The 22,476-nt window shown below is 43.9% G+C and overlaps 1 protein-coding gene across 1 annotated transcript in view; it reads left to right on the forward strand.

The window, feature by feature from the left end:
* Positions 1–2,377: 2,377 nt before the first annotated feature.
* nhsb (Nance-Horan syndrome b (congenital cataracts and dental anomalies)) overlaps positions 2,378–22,476 on the forward strand; it is an 83,703-nt gene continuing 63,604 nt past the window's right edge. The window contains exon 1 of the mRNA XM_076302584.1: positions 2,378–2,657. Coding sequence (XP_076158699.1) covers positions 2,378–2,657 — 280 coding nt within the window. The remainder of the gene's footprint in view (positions 2,658–22,476) is intronic.

A 22,476-nucleotide genomic window follows, 5' to 3' on the forward strand; every position in this document is an offset into this window, starting at 1 on the left:
TAGTCAAGTCAAGTCAACTTTATTTATATAGCGCATTTCGTACACAGAGGTCATTTAATGTGCTTTACATAAACAAAAGCAAACAGGAACAGCTGATAAAAGCATAGAAGAGCAATAGTCAAAGAATAAAATAATAATAATAAGAAGAAAACATAAAACACACAAGGTGATAGTACATAAAAGCATAAAAGGGCAATAAAAGTGTTTAAAAAGTAATAATTAAAACAAAAAAAAAACAACAACATAGAAACTATTAACATTTTAGCTGAAAGACTTTCCCAGATTTAGAAATGTAAAAAATATGCGATCAGTTAGCAGAAAGCATCTGAGAAAAGTTTGGTCTTAAGTCTAGATTTGAAAACTGGCTACAGTTGGGGCAACTTTGATCTCATCTGAAAGTTGGTTCCGGACTGAACTGCATAGCAACTAAGCGCTGCTTCACCATGTTTAGTTCTAACAGTAGGTTTTACTAAAGAAGTATTTCTCCTGAGACCTGAGAGGTCTGGAAGGTGTGTACTGCTACTATGTGTGTGTGTGTGTGTGTGTGTGTGTGTGTGTGTGTGTGTGTGTGTGTGTGTGTGTAGCAGAGCCGTATAGAGAGATCGGACATCTCAAATGATGGGCGCCATGTTTAAGGCCAACATCAGATAACTCTACAGTGTAACCCCATGGGGCGAATATGCTATGTTGAAATAAATGCTTATTTTCACCATTAACAGGCCTATACATTATTATTATTATTATCAACGTTTACTTGTCATGTACTATTTTAAGGAATTGACATTAAGGAATTGTAAGTAATAAAACTCCTTGTGTTCAAGAGCCAGCTCAACTTTAAAGAATAAATTAAAAGTAGCCTAGTAATTAAAAAGGTATATTGTGTGTGTACATAGGGGGGTACGGTGTGTGTGTGTGTGTGTGTGAGGGGGGTGTAATGGGGTGTGTGAGAGTGGGATGATGAAATGGTATGTGTGTGTGGGGGGGGGGGATTGGTGGTGGGGGTATTGGTGAGTGTGTGTGTGGGGAGCAATAATGTGATTGATGTGTGGGTATGGTGTGTTGTGTGTTTGATATATATATATATATATATATATATATATATATTATATGGTATATATATGGTATATATGTATAAAATCTACCATTCTATCTTTCAGTAAAGTCTGAAACATATTGAGATGCTATAGGATCTGAGTTCTCTTGTTCATGTCAGTGCACTTCAAATTTCAGCAAGGATATCTAGAGATAGCCTAGACACAAAACATGTTCTCGACCACAAGATGGAGCCACATATCTTCATGTAAAACGGCGTTGAAGTTTGTTTTTCCAGCAAGAGTGATGATATTCCTTATAGGCTAGTTTTTGTTTATGTTTTAGCTTATTTTGTACTATTTTGTTGAATGTCGGTAGCTATTTCGCTAACTAGGCTTATTTTATTTCAAAGTGACGAATCAGATGGAGTTTGGGTCCACAAGTCCACAAGTAAAAAAAAGAAAGAAAGAAAGAAAGAAAGAAAGAAAGAAATAAAACTGGTGTGACATGAACAAAATAGGACTTGTAATGAACAAAGCCAGACAGTGACGAGATCCGGCCAATGTTAAGTCTGCAACCTTTGCATTTCCAGTGCCGGCATCAGCCACTGCATAGGAACCGTTAAATCCTGTCATTCTAAACGGTAGGCTACTGACAACAGCAGCTGGGATTTAGAGAAATACTCAATCAGCGATTGTGAGAGATGTGTCGGAGTAAGCGTCTCTCATTCAGCAACCTAAATGCGAACTGATCCCAACATCCCATTAGAATAGCCTATGTTAGGTTTAAGAATGTATTTCACACATCTTAATCTGAAATTAGGACATTAAACCACACGGCAGATCCATGGACCACTCACTATGCCTAGGCTATACTCCTAAATAACCTTACAAAGGGGTATCGGTGACCAGACACTACTGACTTCACTGTTGATGCTTTGAATGAAATCTTAGCTGCCACTCCCTTTGCTAACGTAGCCTAGTGTAATGCACTGACTAACCCAATCCACAAAATTGGACAAGGGAGCGTTCCAGATCCGTGGTTGGTGATAGCCAATCCATGTTTTACAATTCCCCCTGTTTAAAACCCCATTCCACCTCAACTTCAAGCGCTGGGAAAAAATACCACGGCAAGGCATCTGATGCTACGAGGAGCAAAGATCTCTAAGGGGAAGCTGCGTTACGCGCTCAGCGTGTGTGATCTCTATCGCTGGAGAGAAACGATGGAGGCTTGCAAGAATTCGGGAATCTGGGATTGAAGGAGGACCTACTGGACTCTCCTTTTGGATTTGGTTGATTTTTCTTTCCCCCCTTTTTTTTAGAATTCGGATATTATATTTTTCAAAATGCCATTTGCGAAACGGATCGTGGAGCCACCGCTTCTGTGTAGGCATCCAATTCCAAATGATGAGGGCTTGCTATTCGAGGATTTGTGTTCAATCAACAATGTGGTTCTTTCCCGGACCTTGCGGCAGCTTTCCGACCTGGCCAAACATGCCTGCTCCTTATTTGAAGAGTTGGAGAACGAGATAATTTCCACGAATCAACGGGTTTGGGTTCTACAGAATAAAATAGGCAAGATACAACAAACTGCTAGCGCGTTAGATCCCAAACAGGAGCCAGTGCGTAAGTACCCATCCATCCTCTTGATCATGTCTGTATATTGTCTGTGCTTCTTACAGGTGAAGGTAGGTAATGTTATGCGTTAAAAAACAAATACCTGATTGTATGCACTGAAGTTCGCCAGCGTAACATAAATTGAATTACAATGTGTCGCACGGCAGCATGCGCACCCCTGCTCATCAGCGTATTCATCAATCTTTTTTCGATCCCACAAATCGCACACGGACAAGACATTGCTTTTCGGCGAGTGCATATCAAGTAGCTAGCGCTGTGATAAGAATGTGCATGCATTCATTCCAAATATTACAAGCAATCGGTAATAGGAGGGAGATGGGCGTGGAGGCTGCAGTGGAAAGGGGCAATGTCTCCGGCAGTCACATCACTCCACGCTGATTAAGATGGGCGAATGCAAGGGCTAGCACTGCAGGTATGGGGTCTCAAGCAAGGACCACGGATCTTTTTCCTCCAATCTGGACGTTAGTATCGGCCGCTCCCCTCCGACAGACCAAGCAACTACTGTATAGGATGAAACGCACACCACGGCAGTAATTACATATTCAGATGTGAAGGACCATTGCAGTAAAAAACAGTTGACGGCCAATTCAGTCGATACAGAGACAGATAATTGAAGTAAAATAACCAGTTCCCAGGAAAGGAAAGGTGACATTTTCACAGTATCTGCTGGTCATAGCCTACCCTGTGTATGGCCTTGTGAATCAACCGCCTTAAAGAGCCTACATTGTGACCTATGCAGTACAAGTACGCGATATGAAATTGAAAAACAGAATCCTATAAGCAGACATGATTGTGTAATATTACATCGCATAATTTAGAATCAATAAGATGAAGCATCCTCGCTAAGCATGGCGTGTGCATATTTTTTCATATTCTTAGAAATATGGAGGTTATGTCTGAAATGTAGCGGAGGTGATGTGGAAGATCGCTCACTGACAGCGCGCTCAGAATGGGTGTAGCATTGCAGGCTCTGTTACATGGGTGCTCTGCAACTGGCCATTTATCGGGCAGTAAACTATACACACATCTATTATGTCTACTTTCTTCTGTCACTCTTTCAGGCTCCCCTGCCTACCACACCTCAGTGTAATATCAGCATTGACTGTGTATAATATATATTTCAGAATTAGCTCCAATCTCCTGTGAGACAGCAGGTCTAGCAGTTGGAACCTAGTCAGTCAGGAGGGGGGTGATGGCAGTGCAGTCTTGCTTTAATTGTAAGAGGATGCGAGATGCCATGTTCTACAAATCCGTTGCTGGGACAGTAGTTGATGGCTGGATTTGAGACCAGAAGGGTTTCCCCTCTGTGATTTGAGTTAAAGCGAGATGAAGCTTTGCTGAGCCGAGAGACATACCCTGACCTCAAGTCCAATGCAGTTGGAGGGGATATGCTGGGTGATTATGGCATTTCATTTTCACTGATCTGATCTGACATGTTTTGAACCCCTCCACATTTCACGACTGACACAAGTAGACGGATTTGACCAAAAAAGATTAAGCCATGTAGGTCACAGAAGTGCACACTCGAAAGAAAGCTCTTTTTCCCAGTGATTGTTTATTAGCAGCAGTCAAACTGTTTACTGAAAACTCTTCCCATGAGTCTTCATATAGCTGAGTCTCTTCCTGAAAGCTTTTGTAGGCCAAAGTCGAATTCCTGCTCTTGCTATCATCCACAAGCTAGGCCGTGCACTTCTTTCTTGCTTTGGAAACGTTCAGGGGCATAAGGATGTTGTCTATCCCAGCACAATTCAAAACTTTGTCACAGGGAGCACTCCAGGCCCTTTACATTTAGGTTTACATTTATTCATTTAGCAGACGCTTTTGTCCTAAACGACTTTCAGAAATGAGGAATAACATTCAAGTGTTATTCAAGCAACAGCTCAGGACCACCACACAACTGTGGCTACCTCGTCTTCCTTCCAAAAGTGAAAGAATTTCTGGTGATTACTACCAACAAGAGCAACTCCCTCTCCATCCTAAACACGCACACACACAGCACACAGACTTTGCCTGCCAAGGTATTGGAACTTGCTTCCATCTCTGAATAGAATCAAGAGTCCCTTGGGGACTAAGTACACAGATTGGTACTGAAGCTCACGCTGTGTACGCATACACATACAAATCACTGGTTGAGGCTGCTTTGAAAGGTCAGCCAGGTGAAGACATGCCCAGGGCAGCTCACCTCTCTGTTCTTCACCCTTGTAAGAGAAGAATAGAGCGATTGTTTGAAGATGGCCATTGATCTCAGCGGGGAGACTGGGCTCTGTGTAAGTGACTGGGCTCTGTGTAGTGTCCATGGTCTACAATCTCTACACACACAATGTGTGTGTGGGGGGCGCACACACACACTCTCTCTCTCTTTCTTTACATACACACACATACACGCACTCTCTCTCTTTCTTTATACACACACACACACACTCTCGCTCTCTTTCTTTATACACACACACACACACACACACACACACACTCTCGCTCTCTCTTTACACACACACAGACACACACACACATCTCTCTTCACACACACAGAAAGTGAATGGTATGGGGGGGCTCTCTCTATCTTTTTACACTCTCTGTCTCTCTCTTTACACTCTCTCTGTCACTTTACACACACACATTCTCTGTCTCTTTACACAGACACATACGCACACTCACACACATACACACTCTCACTCTCTCTCTCTCTCTCTCTTCACACACACACACACACACACAAACATATACATATATATACAAACATATAATACACACTCACACATACACACTAACACATAAACTACAGCAGGGAGGGAGTGTGTGCTCTTGAGAAATTCTGTATTCTGTTGGAGAATTTAACAGTGACATTCCAGCTTGAGTTGAAGTTACACATTGTTGTTGTATAAAGTCTGACTTGGAACCAAAGAAGCCAGGTCTTTGAACCCAGAACATTAGGTTCGGCTTGCTCTTTGCTGTCACTCAGTTTGTTGGAGAATTGTCTTTGCCAGACAACTATCTGTGATCTGTATGTATCTGTTTCAGTAACTTTATTCACAGTGGGATATAGAACCTGCAGTTGTCAGATGTGAAAACCCCTCAGGTCATCTGGCACCTAATTGTAAATTATCCTTATCTTCTAATGACCTTCTATTGTCACTTTGTTTTTTGGGAAGTGTTCGGCTTAAGCTTTGGGAGACACATGCGGAAGGGCTAAAGAGAGATCAACTCCCACACATATTGACTACTGAATATCAAAAGGTTGAGCCTTTGAAGTCATGGAGGCAAACCAAACCATTTTTAAAGAAGACAAATTGGTCCTAGAAATGCACATGGCAGATGAGTTATCCACTGTTTGCAGAGTCAAAGGTCTTTGTGACCATGTGAAGAGGAAAATGAAAACATTTTGTCATCAATCTCACTTTCTCTCTGCCATCTGCTGAAATGTGACCAGCACAAATGGTCAATACCCCCCCCCCCCCCAACACACACACACCAAGACCAGTGTATGCAGAAAGTGTTAATGGAACGCCCATGTACCCATTTTCCTCTGCACCAGAAATGGCCATGGAAGCATGGGAATGTTTTTCGAGTGTGATGGGTGTTCTGTGGTTAGTCTAGCATGGGATTGTTTTTTGGGGGTAGGTGCTCTCCCAGGTCCCAGCCTCAGTTCCGGCAGCTAAACAAGGCACTCCTTTCCCTGGGGGGCTGAGACCTCCCACACCCCCCTGATGGAGGGTCCATGTAGGGGAGCGATTAGACGACGTGCTCCTGGTTCTCTGTAATTAGAGAACGTGTCTCCCAGCTCTCTAATTAGGTAGAGTAGGGAGGGGAGAAACACCTTTTTGAAAAAGTGCTACGCATCATTCCTCACCTCCTTTTTGTGACGGTAAGACACACTTTTTCTGGGCGAGGGAGACAAAGAATAGATTTGTGCTCTCACATGAAATGAAAGTATGAGCAAGCAGGTCAATAAATATGTGTGAGAAGTCTCCACGCAAGACAACAAATTGATTTGCGCCGTCTCTTTAAAATGATGCACCTTAAAGAAGCAGGTCTTTGAATATATGTGTAAGCTAAATAATTGTTTTTCTTTTCCTACGGAGTCACAGTTAAACTACCACTGAAGATCTGCTGACCACTCAGGCTGCTTGTCAGTTTTTCATTACACACACATACACATGTACAGTACATACATACATACACACACACACACACACACACACACACACACATGGATTTTCGGGTCATGCTGTTCTGTAGATATAAGCAGGAACACATGTGTGCAACGTACACCCACACACTGTACATGCGCATCAACACAGCTTCTGTTATATAAGAGCCAAGGCCATGGAGGACGAGGGAGGAAAGGGTGGCTAGGCTATATGGTCATCCAAATATGAGCCGTGGTGGCCTGGAACTACAGCTGCTTTATTGGCAACACACACATATTCATGCCCACTTCTGGCCACAAGCAAGTCGTCCCCTTGGAATTATAGGGTTCTATCTACGTTCTTAGTAGTTCTGAGATATTGAGCTTCAAAGTTTTATGATTCCATGGAGTTATACTGATAAATAGAACAAACCTCTTTAGATATAATGTACAAAAAATGCATACAACTACAAGAATCACCTCACCCCACCCCACCTTCTTAAGTTGTCACAGAATATGAATATGTCAAAAACTAAATTTTGACAAAAATGTCAGATAGCAGTTATAATTCTAAGGGGACGCAGTGTCCATCCCTCCAGAATAAGCCTGGCAGTGACTGGCCTAGGTAGACTTTGTCAGCCATGAAAAAGATTTGAGGCCTCTGTTGTCCTTTGTGTGAGATTGAATCTCAGGAGTGTCTGTCTGTGAGGATCTCAGGAGTGTGTGTTTGTCTGTGCCTATCTCAGGAGTGTCTGTTTGTCTGTGAGGATCTCAGGAGTGTCTGTTTGTCTGTGAGGATCTCAGGAGTGTCTGTTTGTCCGTGCGTAGTAAGAAACAGCCCTCACAGCGTCCACTGGGCAGTGCTAGTTAGGAGAGGAGCGAGCTAGTTAGGAGAGAGGCGTGTTTCTAAAGTGAATGGCAGATTTGTCAGATTGTACGCCTCACCTGAGGAGTAATGCATTACTTGGAAAGCCATATCAGTATTTAATGGTCAAAGTTCTGTATGATTGCTCCGTGAGTCATTTCTGACTCTTCTCATGGTTATTAAGGAGTGGTTTCCAGTGAAGCCATTAACCGAAAGAGTCCCAGGGCTCCATAAACCGTACGAGTCCCAGGGCTGCTCCTGCTCCGTCCGTAAGAGTGCCAGGGCTCCATAAACCATAAGAGTCACAGGGCTGCTCCCTCCGTAAGGTGCAGTCTAACTGGTTAGTTCAACAGAGGCGCAGTCTGACTGATTGTAAAAGTTCATGTTGTTTGAGCTTGTCGGGGGGGGGGGGGGGGGTTGTAAGTGGTAGAACACATGCCAGCCATTTGCCTCATAGTTTGCTGTTTGCTGTGCCCCCTCTACTGCAACAAATGATTTAGCAGACAATCAGGCTGCTCAAGCCTTTCCCTTGCAGCTAACTGATCATATGGCATGGGCCAACTCTCAGCATAGTAACTAACTGATCCTATGGCATGGCCCAACTCTCAGCATAGTAATTAACTGATCATATGGCATGGCCCAACTGTCAGCATACAGTAGTAACTAACTGATCCTATGGCATGGGCCAAATCTCAGCATAGCAGCTTTTTTGGTTATTTTCAGTGCTTCAGATCATTGCATCTTCGTTGAGGTAAGACAACAACTGTGCTGTTTTTTCACCATCTCCACCATCCACCATCCATCCTTTCCTGTACTATACTACACATTGGTGGTGGTTAATAATTTTCCCTTTTCAGTGTAAAGGACTTTGAGTGCTTGATAAAGTGCCATATAAATACAAGTTGTTGTTGTAAACTAGGATATTGTACTTTAACGTCACTTGCTATGATGTGCCATTAAGAACCCTAGACCCTCATTGAACTGCCCTGTCTCTATCCTCTGCAAAAACATACAGGCATTAACACATGTATGACCATTAACACATGTATGACCATTAACATACGTGGTGACCACAGACCCCGAGAGAGACGGAACCCGATGCGTGAGGGGTCTTTGGTCTGTATATCTCTGGTGACCCCCAGTCCTTCTGGCCAGACCCAGCCAAGCAAAGACAAAGCCACAACCCCCAACAGCAGCACAAGCTGGAAGAATGAAAGGGGCGTTAGCATTTGACCTCATGAATAATTAGTTAAGACAGCAGGACTTGTGTGCCTTTCTCTTGGTCCCATTATATCTAGCAGATCTCCATGAAAGAAATATAAAATAGGTAAAAAATCTGAAAATAAACATTCAATATCTCACTCAAGTTACTATCATGAAGATGACTTGTTGAGGTTTTACACTGGCTTACTAATGCTATGTTTGTGGCCACTCTCAATAATAAAGTGAGTTATATGCAGAGATGCATCATGCCAGGAATCTGGCTGTCAGTTTGGTCTCCATCTTAAAGGACTAAAAAGCTAGACAAGACTTAAAAGCTCTGTGAGCTCCGTGAGACACTCATCTTTCGCTGTGTTTTGACTGCGGCGCGCAGACACACACACACACGCACACATATGCAGACACACACACACACACACACACAGACAAATATAAACACCTGGGAAATGGAGCTGCACTCAGCCCCTTATGGTGCATCCACTCAGAGAGCTGACCTCTGCGACCGCCACCCTGCCCCCACCCCTTCACACGCACGCACACATACAGACACACACCCCCCCCCCCCCCCCCCCCTACCCAGGCTTGGAAAGACACGCTTCCCAGATGCAGACCACCTCGGAGGCAGCGAGGGTGCATTGTGTGTCTGTGGGTGTGTGTGTGTGTGTGTGTGTTTGTGTGTCAGGTGCAGTGTAGACTAGAAGAGGCGTGTGGTGATGGGCTGGGAGGTGTTCATATATGCTTTCAGTTTTATGGTCACTTATTTGCTCGTCATCAGATCATTGGGCCTCATTCAATATCTTCCTGAGAATTTCCTTAACCGTGTTCTTAAGAAGGTCCTATGAAAACTCTTAAGCAGATTCACGAAGCTGTTCTTAAACCTCAGAATCGTTCGCAGTTTTGTTCTTATCATGCTGAATACCATTTCTTCTTAAGTTGGCACGGCGTAATTAGCATAGGTAGACGCCCTTAAATCACCATAAAAGGGCATGATACTGTAGGGCCGTGTGCACTGAAATTGAGGCTGAGGCACCAGCTTTCATTTGTACCATACCATATATTATAAACTACTTGAGCAAGACAATTTTAATTACCGTATATGACATATGCTTTGAAGTGAAAGCACTGCTGCAGGAATAGAACAGTAAATGAGTCGTTATATTCATATATACACACACAAAGACACAAAAACACACACACACATCACATCTGTGGAAGTGCAGAGGTTTAACCCCCCCCCCCCACACACACACACACACATGTGTGTGTGTGTCTGATTAAGTAGACAGTTTGCCGCCTCTTAGCAGTCTCTCTGCCCTACTTCTGGCTGCAGTTGATCTACTTCAGGGCCTTGACAGCCCTTTTAATGTTTAATGCACTTTGATTTCCATTGGAGACCCATCAAGCTGCCTTCATGAGGCCTGTCTGAAAAATGTGCACTCTGACGGAAGGGCCGTCCGCATCCTCCTGCTGCCCCCGACACGTCTAGAAGAGCACATGGAGAGGGCTGGAGGAGAGGGGAACCCATCTCTGGGACAGGTGAATCGAAATACGGTGGCCATTTTAGAATCTCACCGCAGACTAAGGTGCTGTTCCTTCTGGGTCTGGATTGGCTGAGATTTCTTTTCCCATGCTTCCTAGTCAGCAACCGCTTGTGTGGGGTTTGGGCTGTTACCAGGGGCAGTAGTGTCCAGTCCAACTGCCCAACTTTTGATCAAATAATCCAGCAACTGCCATCACACCTCTAAAAGTGACATTTCAGAGTAGAAATGACTTTCTGTTGGGAGACCCGGTGTATATTGGATGGTCTCTGTGCTTCTCATTTTGCTGCAATTGGCAGAATTCCCAGATTTCTTGGAACATCTGTGTACTGACCAGAGCATCTCTGGTTAACCCCCTTTACTAATTGACACAGGACCATGTCCAATTAAGCCCTAACCCAAGCCTCCCCTTTGCCCGACCACAGCCATTCTACCCTCACTCAATTAGCCTGCAGCATTCTGAGACATTAGCGTCCCTTTCCTTAGCTGCACATGGCTGGTCTGACCAGATTCTGGACGGCCAGTCAGACAAAGCAGGAATATTATGCTACACTGTAGGTTATATGTCTCTACTGTATAAAGCTATACAGTAGGCCTGCAAACGTCCATGAATGTGAACTGGATGATGGTGACAAACTCAGTTTAGTAATTCAGTGCAGTCGGAGGATTGTTTACCTTTTCATCTCTTTAATTTGACAATTAACAGTTATGAAACTGAGGACCATCTCAAGTGTTTTTTGTTTTTTTTCTTGGTGTGACAATAAAATGCAGACGTAATGAAGTTGACATCAGGGCTTCCCATCCCCACGAAGTGACCCCAGAGCTGTGTGTCTGCCATGACTTGGTCAGCCCTGTCCAAATGCGCTGTACTCCTCACTAACGTCATTATGCTGGCCTGGAAACGCACCAGCCTGACAGTGAGTGCATTAAACCCGGGATCCCCTCCTGTTACAAACCATCGTGTGCTCCTTTAACAATTTGATAAGAAATGCTATTGCACACAGGACAAAAACGTACACTTGCCACAGTAGAAAGAGTAGCCTATAGGATCTATAGGCAAAACGTGTGGCATGTATCCACTTGATAAGTGAACAATGGCACTCTAACACAGGGATGTCTGTGTTCCGCATGCACGGGTGTCTCTGTCGAGTGTGAATCCTATTTTTAGTAAAGAGGGCTTCCCTCTGCTGGTCGGGCATGTTCAGTTCTGTCCGACTGCAGCGGGCTGTCTGGAGTGGTTATTGTTATGAGATTTCAAGCAATCGTCGGTGGTCCATGTGACAAAGTCTAGACTGTTCCACATACCTCTCCAGGCTGGCTCCCTCGAGGCGTATGGTAGCGGCTTCGATAGGGGAATTCTGCCTTTTAACCTTTTTAGATTATAATCCACTTTGAATGGCTAGTCCACCATAGATCCATCTATTGAGTGACCTCAGAGACAAAAAAAATAAATAAATAAAGTAAGAAAATACCTGTTTTATGCAGATTCTCATGGAGATTCACTAAAATGTCAGCATACTTGGAATTAACCACTGTGTTTTCTCCGAGTATGATCAGCATTCATTCGGTATCAGGACTGAATTAGGGCATCTTCTTGTGTTAAAAATGAATCACACTGTTTGATTAATTTAAATACAGTTTGGATAGATGTCCCCTCCATTGGATTTGGATCCACAAGGAAGAAATGTCATAAAATACCAAGGCGTGGCATTCCACCTCAAAAGTGGGACTTTCTAATTTGCCATTCTGTATAGAGTGCTTTTAGCTGTGGTGTAGTAGTGAAATAAAGATGGTGCCTGATGAAATATTAACAGCCTAGAGCCTTCTCCCCTGTTCTCCCCAACCACCTCCAATCCCTACACAACCAACATGCCACTTCGTGGAACTCACAATTTTGTGTTTGTTCAATTAGATTTCATTGAAAATTTGTGTTTGGTTAAAAAAACGGATGGTGCAATCATGCATGGGGACACAGATGGGTTTTCCAGTAATTCTTTGAAATGAGAAAGGAATTCTGTCCCAGACCACTACCCTCCTGCAGTACAAAGGCAAGCCTCTTCTTTATCGCTCTTGCATCGCTGTTGTGACATGTGTGGCATGTTTAAGACCTCAAACCAGCCTTCCTGCGGGTTTCACCTGCAGGGAGTGACTCGGGTACACCTGAGACGCCCACACCTGAGCCCTCAAACCAGGCTCCTATCAGCACCACCAGACAGTTCAGGTAAAAACGTAAACGTTCCTAAATCATGAACAGGAAGTCGTCCACTGATCCCTTGGTCACATTCAGAGCAGATAACTTCAGTGAAATTGTCCTTCAAAAGAAAAAAACAACACTTCTGCTGAGGCCAGAGATGTTGGTCAGAGCTCCGACATTCTTCTGCAGAGAGACGCCCTAGCAGGGTTTTAATATGGAGCCCAGAGAGACTTCCTACCAGGGTTTTAATATGGAGTCGAGGCCACGGACTGCAGGAACATAGGAGCTCTGTGTCCACAAACCAGCCGGGTCTGGCTCAGTCATACATCTCCTGTAGTTAAGGGTCAGCCATCTCCTGTAGTTAAGGGTCAGCCATACATCCCTTTACGAAAATTAACCATGGCTTTACTATGACAAAATAACCATGGTTTTCGGTTTCATGTTTTTTTAGGTAACCATGAATATAGTTTGACCGTGTGTTTTTGTTTTCATGGGAAACCATGATAACCATTGTTTAGCCCAAACACACACACACACACACACAACTATTACTATGTGGTGTTCGGTTCTACTGGACTCAAGTGTTATACCTTAACTGTGTCATCCTCCAAACTGGGCCTGCTGTCTGTGTCTGTATGTGTGTGTGTTCGAGTGTAGGTGTCTGTGTGCGGGAATTTTATAATTGAATTTCCTGGTTTTTCTCACAAAAAAAAACGAAAATGATCATATGATCATAATATAAACCATAAAAGCATAATAATGTGGTGGGTCCACCAGACAAGGCTTAAACCCTAACATTACCATGATCATTAACCATGGTTTTCCTCAGAAGGTATAAACCATGGTTTTCCACAGAAGGTATAAACCATGGTTTTCCTCAAAGGGTATAAACCATGGTTTTCCTCAGAAGGTATAAACCATGTTTTTCCCTAACCAAACTTCATCGACTGTTAAAAAACATAGTAGTTACACGGTTACCATGTTAAAACCATAGTAGTACCATAGTCACCATGAAGTGCGATAGAGGAATCATGGTGGTGCCAAGGCTACTATGAAGAACTATGCATAAACCATAGTAGTACTATGGTTAGGAGCATGGTGATCATGACCACCATGGGGTACCATGGTAAAACCATAGTTACTGTATCAATACCATAGGAAACCATAGTGGATTTTCGTAAGGGATCTCCTGTAGTTAAGTGCAATGGGCAGATTGGAAGGCTGAAATGGTGGTCTTTTTTGCCATATTCACAGCTGGAACTTTCACACAGAAACAATTACGGAAACCCAAATGTAGTTATTTTTATAAAGTAAAGGTATTTGAACTAATACAAAGTCTGAGGTCATTCAGTCATTGAGGCATGTTTTTTGCATAACAATGTCAAGTCTGAGGCGGGTAGGAATACTGATCATTGCCATTCAACATGGAGGCTGGAGACGAGCCCCTCTAGGCCAAGCTGAGTAAAACAAACTGGCTTGGTGTACAACAAACACCACCCTCACATGCGCTCTCTGGAACATATATTGTATATCACGAAGCTAACATGCATAAAAGCTGATGGGGAACAAAAACAACTGAACGACTGGTCCTGCACAGCAAGCACATCACAGCTGATGCAGTCGCTGTCTTGCAAATGCAAATTACAAGGAAAAAATAAAGCAGGGCAATGTGATTATGGAAATGAAGGCCACTGTCTTCAGTGCCTTCGCCTGAGGCACACGAGAGCTTTTGTTGGATCGTAGTGGTAGAGGTGCAGAGCTGCTGCAGCAGCCGAGGTTTGGGTCTGTCAACTCTTCGCCAGGTGCTTTGACTACACAGAGACTCGTTTCCATTCATGGAGCTTGTGTACAATCTCTCCCCTCCTCCCTCTGTCTCTCTCTATCTGTCTCTCCCCTCCTCCCTCTGTCTCTTTCTATCTGCCTTTTATTCTCCTTTCTTTATGGCTCCTCTTTTATCAAAGGCCAGCACAACAGCCGCATGGAGATTTGACTGACTTCACCGAGAATATATGCCGATTTGTGACCTTAGGCCACAGAGTTATGTAAGAGCAGTCATTTATGGTCCACTTCACCACAGAAGTTCAAATGCCCAGTGCTCTCTGTCTGTGAGTGTTTTATGATCTTTGTTTATGCGTGTACCTCCTTTTGTGTTAGAAGTTGTTTTATGTGTGTATTTCATTCAGTCAACCTTTGGATTCTTCTTTTATCTAGTCTTTTTTCATCTATTCTTTTATTCTTTGATGCATTGCGTCACCATTCAGACAGATACGATCTCCTCCTCAGAAGATATACTCACATTGTATCTATAGGGTTGTTATGGGAGATATAGAACCTGGAGGTTTTCCCACTCTCCGTGTTTATCCTCGGCCTGTGTGCTGCGTGCTCTCTGTTCTGCGTTGGTATGAAAGGCATCTGCCAGTCATTCCCAGCATTAAAGTGCTCTGTTCTCTCCCTCTTCGGAATGTTTCCTAAACCACCAACCACAAACTGATCTGCGCTAACAATTACTGCAGTGAGGTTGGTTTGGTGGTCAAGACCATTGGAGGGAGGATTGTTGGTGTCCAGGCTAGGCAAGAATCAGAGGGGACAATGTTAGGAAGAGGCCTGGTGTCACACTATAGGATGGAGCTGTTTGCACTTGACTGCCAAGCTGTTCAACCACAAGTGGTCTGTCAGAAAATGAGAGAGGAATTGAGGTGTGGCTGTGTGTAACAGCAGAGATGGCTGTGATTTCAGCTTTAGCTGGATCTTCAAACGTGGTGAAGGCACTGAATGGGAACTCCGTAGCTGTGGCTAGTTTTGTCAGATTCACATGAAGGTCTTCTGAGAAGCATTTAACCGCTGATGTTTTCAATGTCATTAGATGTTTGCCATTGATTCAGTTTGGCAGCAATTTGTTTTTCTCCAAGTTGTTTGTGAATGACAAACTGAGTGACAGAATTATTTGCAAGTACAGCAGTGCATTTATGAAAAAAAGAGATTAATGTTAGGCAAGACCCAGGCCACTTTTCATCTCGTATTGATCAAATGTATGATTCTGTGGTTTGGATCAAGGAGCCATAAATAATGTCATGTTCCCAAAATAGTTTGGGCTTGTTTTCCCCTTCACTTCCACAATCTAATTGGAGGCCTTAATGCCAAACACATGCTGTTAGGGAGGGATGGAAATGAAGCCAAAACAAGGAGTCTGTGTTACGCAATTAGGCTTTCCCTTCATCTGCCAAATACGGCCACGCACTCCGACAGACCCCTGAACAGCACATATACCGTAGAATCACCTGAACGGGCTACCTAACAAGGCATCCAGATAAACTTACAAAACATGTTTACATTGTTGCTGAAATGAAAATAAGAAATATCTGAATCTCTGAAAGACGGTGGCTCCCATTCTGAAGCTCCTGGGAAGGTTTAGGAAAAGCACCATGAGGCAAATTTCACTTCTGGATGCTCATCAACAGATACCTCCCTTGGTCACCAACCCTCACTATAACCGAGAGCTATAACATATTTATATAATTTATAACTATAGCTTATTTTCCAACCACAGATACTGGTTCAGTGGTATGGCTTTACCCAAATGCCTTTATGTAGTTGCTGGATTTAACTATATAAGTATAGTATAAGTATATATACTCTTTTGATCCTGTGAGGGAAATTTAGTTTCTGCATTTATCCCAATCCGTGAATTAGTGAAACACACAGTGAGGTGAAGCACACACTAATCCCGGCGCAGTGAGCTGCCTGCAACAACCAGTAGGCCACGGCTGCCCCATAACTATGTGATGTTGGATGAAGAGTGACCGGCCCCATGTCCAGAGGCAAATTCTATACAGCACATCGCTGTCATGATGTAAACTTGCACACAAGGCTCTTCTTCTCTGTTTTTTGGAGATATCTAAACCCAACTGAATGAACCCTTTAACTGAAAGTGTATTAGCGATTCCCAGGACGGGAGCCACGGCCATCTGTACTGCTGCAGATGGCCGCCCGACTAAGCCCACTGCCATCGTAACAGTGTCACGACTGAAAGATGCTGCGCTGGAAACAGCCGGTGTTTGAAGTCATACCCGCCGAAGTTAGCTCAATATTGCCACTCCTTGGCTTTTCACTGCTGAAAGGGAACCACTACAAGAGTGTATATGACAATGATGGGAAAAACTCAAACAACATCTTTGCTGAGCTTAATGGAGTTTTTTTTTAAGGGGATTATATAAAGAAGATGAGATCCTTTCTTGGAAGTTCTTAATGCGAATCAACCTTGTCTCTTTGGCTCTGATTATGTTTAAAGACACGAGATTCCTGGACTGTTGATTTTTCACTATGTATGTTTGAAAATATGTACAGTATGTTTGTACATGTCAGGTAGCTTAGCTGCGTGTCCAGCTCTAGCTCAGCACAGTAGCATAGTAAATCAGTGTGTTTTAGTGGGTCAGCTAGAAATCCAATAGTGTGTTAGAGGGATCTGAAATACTTAAAGATTTCCCGTGTCGAGACAGATTGGCCCCTTAAGCACCTTACAAGACGCCCGTGAAACCACGCCAAACTAATTGGACAGTGAATCCTTGCTGTCACACAATGAGCACGGCAGTGTCTGGACAGATCAGCCCCCCCATCCCCCCCCCACACACACACACAGTCTCCCCTTTTCTATTTGTGTCGTTTTTTAATCTTTACATTTTATTTGTAAATGAAATTGTTTTCTTGGACTCCACGTGTCTCCCTTATCCATGTCATTTGTGTTTCTATCCGTGCCATTTTTGTCTATACACTAAACTGTTTCCCATACAACTGTGCTAAAGAGACACTCCCACTGACATGCGTGGACCTGCTGAGTGGCCCATTCCTTTACACTTAGCAGCGGAAGTGGTCGTATATAAGGATGCATCACACAGGCAGAGGGGGCCATGCCATGTGCACTGTTTTGTGTTGCTGTAAGACCTGATGTTGTTGTAAAGGGATATAGTCCCATTGAGCTTCTCTCCTGTGAGTGCTGTCCGTTGCCTGTGAGGGCTGTCCATTGTGCTTCCCACCTGTGACTGCTGTTATGCTTTCCGCCTGTGAGTGCTGTCCATTATGCTTGAGTGAATTCTGGACAGAGATGATGCAGTGTAGATTTGGACCAGGGCAACTGGGCTACTGGTAGACATGGCCAGGGCAACTGGGCTACTGGTAGTTTACAGGGCCAGGGCAACTGGGCTACTAGTAGCCTGGGTTTTCCCATGCTGCCTTACGCGCACGATTTTATTCACGCTGCTAGGCAGCCTGGATTCTATGGACTTCGTTTTCACCTCAACGAAGGAACCAATCACAGAACGGAGGGAGGGCAGCAAGACGATGACGACACACCGAAGTCGTTATGAGCTACATACGCATTTGATAGACATGATAGCTCTGGGCATTCGTAAACCACGTTTCAAATACAAGAAAATGAATGTCTAGTTCCCAGACCCCATCTCAATGAGATGAGGTCTGACGTTAGCCAGGCTAGTAGACTAGTGCATCGGATGGACATTTTTGTACACCCAGTATCCATAAATCATTATAACACATCCATTAAGGGTTATAATGCTTTGTTCTAATGTACAATGTATTGTTTATAAAGCTTCTGAAATGTAATTATTGATGTTATTATAGCTATTATTAAGAGCTAAAATAAACTTTATTACGCATTATGATATTAAAAGAAACTTTACTACACATTATGATATTTTAAGCTGCAAGGCCTTGTACTAAAACATTCGTATACTTAATGAGTGCATCCATCAGTATTATAAATATTTATATACACCTACGTCAATCATTATGAGGCATTATGAACACTTTATAATCCTTTCTGAATGTGTTTATAATGTTTTACAGACACTGACTTCAAACCAAATGTTTCTGGTGTTCCTCTGCGGCTCAGACGTGAACATTTCTCAAGTTGCATGGGTTGGCATTGGCCATGATGAAATTAGGTCTCTATACAGACTGGCAAAGTTCTGCTTTATTTCCGATTCATTCCGATGCATTATGTAGTTTATATCCGCCAGCTTTCTAGATCAAAGCCATTTTAGTCTTATGTAGTTTTTAATAAACAGTGACCTCCTTTAGTGAGAAAACAATAAGATATAGTCAGACAAGGCTGTCCACTAATGTCACAGAGAGAGAGAGAGAGAGAGAGAGAGAGAGAGAGAGAGAGAGAGAGAGAGAGACACACACACACACACACACACACACACACCATACTGAAGCCTGAGCATGTTTGTAGCTGGTTGGAGATGAAACCGGTCCAGTAAGTGAGAGTGGAGAGAGAGGGGCCAGTTCAATATTACGTGTGTTAAATCTTCATGTCGTCCAGTAAGGGGCCAGTTCGATATTACGTGTGTTAACTCTTCGTGCCGTCCAGTAAGAGGCCAGTTCGATATTACGTGTTTTAACTCTTCATGACCAGTTCGATATTACGTGTGTTAACTCTTCATGCCGTCCAGTAAGGGGCCAGTTCGATATTACGTGTGTTAACTCTTCATGCCGTCCAGTAAGGGGCCAGTTCGATATTACGTGCGTTAACTCTTCATGTCGTCCAGTAAGGGGCCAGTTCGATATTACGTGCGTTAACTCTTCATGCCGTCCAGTAAGGGGCCAGTTCAATATTACGTGTTAACTCTTCATGACGTCCAGTAAGGGGCCAGTTCGATATTACGTGCGTTAACTCTTCATGCCGTCCAATAAGGGGCCAGTTCAGTATAGCATGCGTTAACTCTTCAGACTCCATGGGCATGGGAGCAGGCACAGCCCAAATTAAAGCAATTTCCCCAGTTGCTGGTGAGGAGGGAAGCAGGGTCTGTGATGTATAATTAGCCTATTCTGTCAGTATTGATCCACTCACTTCACACACACACACACACACACACACACACACACACACACACACACACACACACACACACACACACACACACACTCATACAAAGGAACGTACCTCTTTGTCCAGCCTTGTTCTCCACTCCTGCTCTGGTTGATGAAAAGGGCTGATGTTGATAGGAGCAGGGCAGGTCGCTCTGTGTGTGTGTGTGTGTGTGTGTGTGTGTCTGTGTGTGTGTGTGTGTGTGTGTGTGTGTGTGTCTGTGTGTGTGTGTGTGTGTCTGTGTGTGTGTTGGTATGTGTGTGTATTTGTTGTGTGTGTGTGTGTCTCCCCGGCCTGATGAGCGCTATGACATGCCGAGTGCTGACAGCACTGAGAAGCGCTTGCGGGCTCCGGCTGAACACAGCTGCTCCACTGGACATTGTGCAGCACACAAAGACACACACACACACACACACACACACACACACACATACACACACACACACACACACACACACACACACACACACACACAAACACACACACACACATATAAACACAATAAGACATATAGTGCAGTGTAGACAGTAGTATACAGTTTTGAAAATGGTTTACAGTAATATAAATTAAATATAAATTTGTGCAGTGTATTGCTAGTAACATTATAAAAACAGAATAAATATGGGATATTCAGTATGTACAGTAGACAGATATGTACAGTGTGTACAGATATGTGCAGTGTAGTAACAGTAACATTATAAGAGTAGTAAAAATAAGTGTATGTGCAGGATGTACAGTATAAAGAGCAGTAGAATATGGCTATGTATAAGTGTAATTACAGTATGTACATTTCTAAATATAAATAGAATACTATGGATGGGATGCCAACACATGCAAACCAATCTGACCCACACACACACATAAGTATGCACGTCAGTTTACATACACTCTCTCTCTCTCTCTCTCTCTCTCTCTCTCTCTCTCTCACACACACACACACACTCACACACACACACATACACACACACATGTAAGTATGCACATCAGTTTACATACACACTCTCTCTCTCTCTCTCTCTCTCTCTCTCTCTCACACACACACACACACACACGCTCACACACACACACACACACACACACACACACACACACAGACACACACACACACACACATGTAAGTATGCACATCAGTTTACATACACACTCTCTCTCTCTCTCTCTTTACAGCAACATGAGTGCAGGAGCAACTAAACAGCTCACATGGTAAAACCTTCAAAAAGGAGGAGTAGAGGGAGAGAAGGAGGAGGGGAGGAGGAGGAGGAGAAGAGAGGGGAAGGAGGAGGAGAAGAGGGGGGAAGGAGGAGGAGGAGAAGAGGGGGGAAGGAGGAGGAGGAGAAGAGGGGGGAAGGAGGAGGAGGAGTAGAGAGGTCAGATGAGAAATGGGAGAGAAGGAGGAGAAACGCAGCAATCCTGTCAAAGGGAGAAGACAGGCACAGGGGGAGAAGACAAAAGTTTATCCTTTGTGTTAATGCTTGATAATAATTCAGCTCTGCCAAAACTGTGTTCATTATTGCTATAATTACTGATAGATCAGTCCTACAACAAAACATTCTACAGCATCTGTTTTTGCACTTGTCACAGTCTCATTTTCATCCAGTCTGTGCTCAAATAATTGAAGGAAACTATTCTTACCCAATTGCATAATTACAGTCATACACAGTTGCAATTAACTGCCTTACAATTTCCAGGGGACTCTCTCTCTCTCTCTCTTTCCTTCTCTCTCTCTCTCTCTCTCTCTTTCCTTCTCTTTCTCACTCTCTCCCTCTTTCCTTTCTCTCTCTCTTTCTCTCTCTTTCATTATCTCTCTTGCTCTGTCCCTCTTTTTTCCTCACATCCTACACCCTGTGGACGGCTCTATTTGGTGTGTGTCCCACCAGATGTCAGCTGCTGTAGGTGCTGTAGGTGCGGATGAGCCGTATGGTTTTTTCATGGCTCTGCATGGCAAGCCCTCTAAGGTCATTATGTTTATCAATGATGATGACACCCGGCCGCACTGGGCGAGAGGACTTTGAGCATGTGCAGCGGTCTCCTCGGCTGCATGTGTCCAGGCTCGCACACTCTCCCATTCAGATTTGTTTGGATGCTTGTGTTGGACCACACAGTCACAGTGATCACAGTGAACAAAGTCGTGTTTTGTGGCAGACGTCTGACTGGTCTTTGTGTCCTGTTTCACAAACCAGGTAGTTCACTCCATTTGGATCATGGGGGGGGGGGGGGGGTGCGAAACCCGCACATTTGAATATAAAAGAATACTTTCTTCAAAAGGAGCATTTCTCTGAGTATCTGAAGTGATGGCAGGGTAGTCAGAAATGGGGCAAAAACTCTGAACGAGATGTTTCCTCCCCCTCCTAATTCGATGACCAGCCGGTGGAGGTCCCAGAGAAACATTGCTTCCTCTGCTATTATCTTTTTTTCTCTCTCATTTACAGTTTTTTTATCTCTCGGTCTACCATCCTTTATTTTCCCAGGCAGTTAATTGTTCCTCCGTCAGCACCTAACTCTAAAATTGGGGTAAGTTCTAACGAGAGCTTTATGCATGATGAGCCGTAGGTGTGTGTGTGTGTGTGTGTGTGTGTGTGTGTGTGCTGTGCTAATGAGAGCATTATGCATGGCGAGCCGTAGGTTCGTCTGACGATGTTGCACTGAGCAGAGAGAGGGCCAGTATTGTAGCTGGTACTTCATGGGCAATGTGCTACTCTAAATCTGATCCCCTTGGCACTTAGCTGGGCTCTAATCCATCTTTAGGTGGACAGGGTGGGCAGTCTCTCCGTGCGTGTCCTCAGTGATCTCTGTGGGATGAGGAGGATAGCTATGGCAGGTGTGTGTGCATGTGTGTGTGTGTGTGTGGTTAATCCATCTATAGCCCATCTTCCTCCCCCTCCACTTCTTCCCCTTCATCCTCCTCCTCCTCCTCTTCCTCCTCCTCCACCTCTTCCCCTTCTTCTTCTTTCTTCATCCTCTTCCTCCCCCCTTCCTC

Source organism: Alosa pseudoharengus, unplaced genomic scaffold, assembly GCF_046254945.1.
Source record: "Alosa pseudoharengus isolate Yale_2024_CS ecotype anadromous, Long Island Sound unplaced genomic scaffold, YU_APseudo_1.1 YU_APseudo_1.1_scf_24, whole genome shotgun sequence".
NCBI lineage: Eukaryota > Metazoa > Chordata > Actinopteri > Clupeiformes > Clupeidae > Alosa > Alosa pseudoharengus.